Source organism: Tinamus guttatus, unplaced genomic scaffold (assembly GCF_059628265.1).
Source record: "Tinamus guttatus ecotype Peru unplaced genomic scaffold, ASM5962826v1 Tinamus_guttatus_pri_ptg000702l, whole genome shotgun sequence".
NCBI classification, from domain to species: Eukaryota; Metazoa; Chordata; class Aves; order Tinamiformes; family Tinamidae; genus Tinamus; species Tinamus guttatus.
The window spans coordinates 1,184,165-1,186,487 of NW_028289236.1; the positions used below are offsets into that span (position 1 = coordinate 1,184,165).

Here is a 2,323-nt window from a genome sequence, read left to right on the forward strand (position 1 = left end):
ACCAATGGGAGCTTCCGCCAGCCCTGCTCCGGGTCCCGGTCCGCGTCCCCGCCACCTGCGATGTCTAGTCCCGCTAGAACATCTCTGCCCGTGGATTCCAGCCTGGGGGGCTCCGCAGTTGGCCCCTTGGCACGTGGTGCTGGTCCACGCTCCCCTCCTCCAGCCAGGAACGGACGGGTGGTGGTGCAAGGAAGAGCAGGAGAGGGAAATCCCTGCTCTCGCCTGCAGTCAGGATCTGGGTTTGGCTAGCAGGAGATGTATTGTTATCACCGCTATTGTCGTCTTTTCATTTGGAAAAGGAAAAAAAAAAGGCGGGGGGGGGAAAAAAGGATCGCTTTGGTTCTCTCTCCCCCTCGGTTCCTTTGTCTGTTTTCCCATCTGTTCGTGCGCCCGTGGGCTTTACCGCTTCTTTTTCTGCTTGAGGGACTTCCTCCGCTTCAGGATCATCTCGTAGAGCTTGTCCATGCCCTCTGTGAGCCCCTCGCCAATGATGGCGCAGGCGGGCTGGACGTGGTACGTGGTGGAGGGGGTCAGCTCATGCAAGGCCAGCTGCTTCTCGATCTCAGCCACGGGCAGCGATTTGGGCAGGTCCTGCTTGTTGGCGATGACCAGCAATGGGGTGCCCTGGTTCTCCGCAAACTTGGTCACCTTGTGCAGCTCCGTCTTGGCCTCCTCCAGCCGGTCCACATCCACAGAGTCCACCACGTAGATGATGCCATCAGTGCAGCGGCTGTAGGACTTCCAGAGTGGGCGCAGCTTCTCCTGCCCACCCACGTCCCAGAAGTGGCAGCTGATGCCCTTGGCTGTGCCGTTGCTCAGCCGAATCTTCTCCGTGTTGAAGCCGATGGTGGGCACCGTGTTGACGAACTCGTTGAACTTGAGCCGGTAGAGCACCGTGGTCTTCCCCGCCGAGTCCAGGCCCAGCATGACGATGTGCAAGGACTGGAAGGCGGAGATGTTGGACGAGATGTTCCCCATGGCCCCGCCGCTGCAGCCGCCGCGGGGCCCCGCACCTCCGCCGCCCTCACAGCCCCGCGCCCATCCCCGTGCCTGCCGGCCCGCTGCGGCCCGCTCCGCTCCTCGCCGCTCGGCTCGGTTCGGCTCGGCTCGGCTCGGCGCGGCGGGCGCGGAGCGCAGCGGCCAGCGCGGCTCCACGCCGCAGCGGCGCCCGGGGACTGCGCGCCGCCCCGCTCCGCTCCGCCCCGCCCCGGTCCGGCCCGGCCCGGCTCGGCCCGGCCCGGCCCGCTCCGCCCCGGGAGGAGGGACCGCGCTGCGCCCGCCCCGCCCCGCCCGCGGCCGCCCCGAGCTGCGCGGGCCGCCCCGAGCTCCCGGCATCAGCCCCGAGCACCGCGCGGCCCCTCCGAGCCCCGAGCAGCAGCTCCGAGCCCCGAGCAGCAGCTCCGAGCACCGCGCGGCCGCCCCAAGCCCCGAGCAGCAGCTCCGAGCTCCGAGCAGCAGCTCCGAGCTCCGCGCCGGGCGGTGCCTTGGCAAAACAGGTCACCCCACAGCTCCCTGCCGCGTTGAGGCCCATGTCCCCGTGCCCTGGCTTGACCCCCTTGCAGCCCTCTGTGCTGGGGCCCTGCAAGGAAGCCCCGCTGGCAGTTTGCAGAAAGAAAAGCCCCGTTTTGCCAGCTCCCTCGCAGCCCGGCATCCCTGGGCCCGAGCGCCCTCTGCTGCCTTCGTGGCTCCTAAATCCGCTTACTCCTGCCTTACTCCTAAATCCCCATGGGTAAAAACAGAACAAGCAATGGTACCAGTCGCATCGCATGAGATATAAATCTCGTCCTGATTTCTTTTTTATCTAATGCCAAGGTGAAATTTTCCTGATTGCAAGAGGAAAAAGCTGCTTGTCAGCAAAGCTTCAAGCCCTCCATGAAGGTACAAGGACCCTGTTCTCCTCCGGCACGCAGCGCAGAAGACCTCTCCTCAACGGGCCACCAACATGTCCCAGCAGCCAAGGCTCAAGAAGGAGAATCCCCTGTTGCCCCCACTCCCACTCATCCCCTTGCCTTGCTCATGAGTTGTATTAGAAATAAAGGCGAGATGAGCTGGTCAGACTGACCCAACCGAGGGGACGTGCTCAAAGAGACGGCCTTGCCACAGACCATCCCTCGGGGATGGAGACGAGCAGGAGTGTCGCAGTGGTGAATGACCCTGCAGCTAGCCGAGCTGCCCATAAACAAGCCCCCAGGACCCCCGTTGAATACAAAGCGACAAAGCAGCAGCGCATTCTCGACTGAGAGGAGTGTGCCAAGCCCCTTCAGCGGCAAATTTGGGGTGAGGAAGCCCAGCTTTCCCTGAGCTCCCACTTCCCAGCTTTTCC

At 64.1% G+C, this 2,323-nt stretch overlaps 1 protein-coding gene across 1 annotated transcript; it reads right to left on the reverse strand.

Annotated features, from left to right (window-relative positions):
• Window positions 1-240: 240 nt before the first annotated feature.
• Window positions 241-1,061, reverse strand: ARL4C (ARF like GTPase 4C). The gene has a single exon (XM_010224031.2). The coding sequence runs from the start codon at window positions 976-978 to the stop codon at window positions 400-402; it is 579 nt and encodes a 192-aa protein (XP_010222333.2). The 5' UTR covers window positions 979-1,061; the 3' UTR covers window positions 241-399.
• Window positions 1,062-2,323: the final 1,262 nt, after the last annotated feature.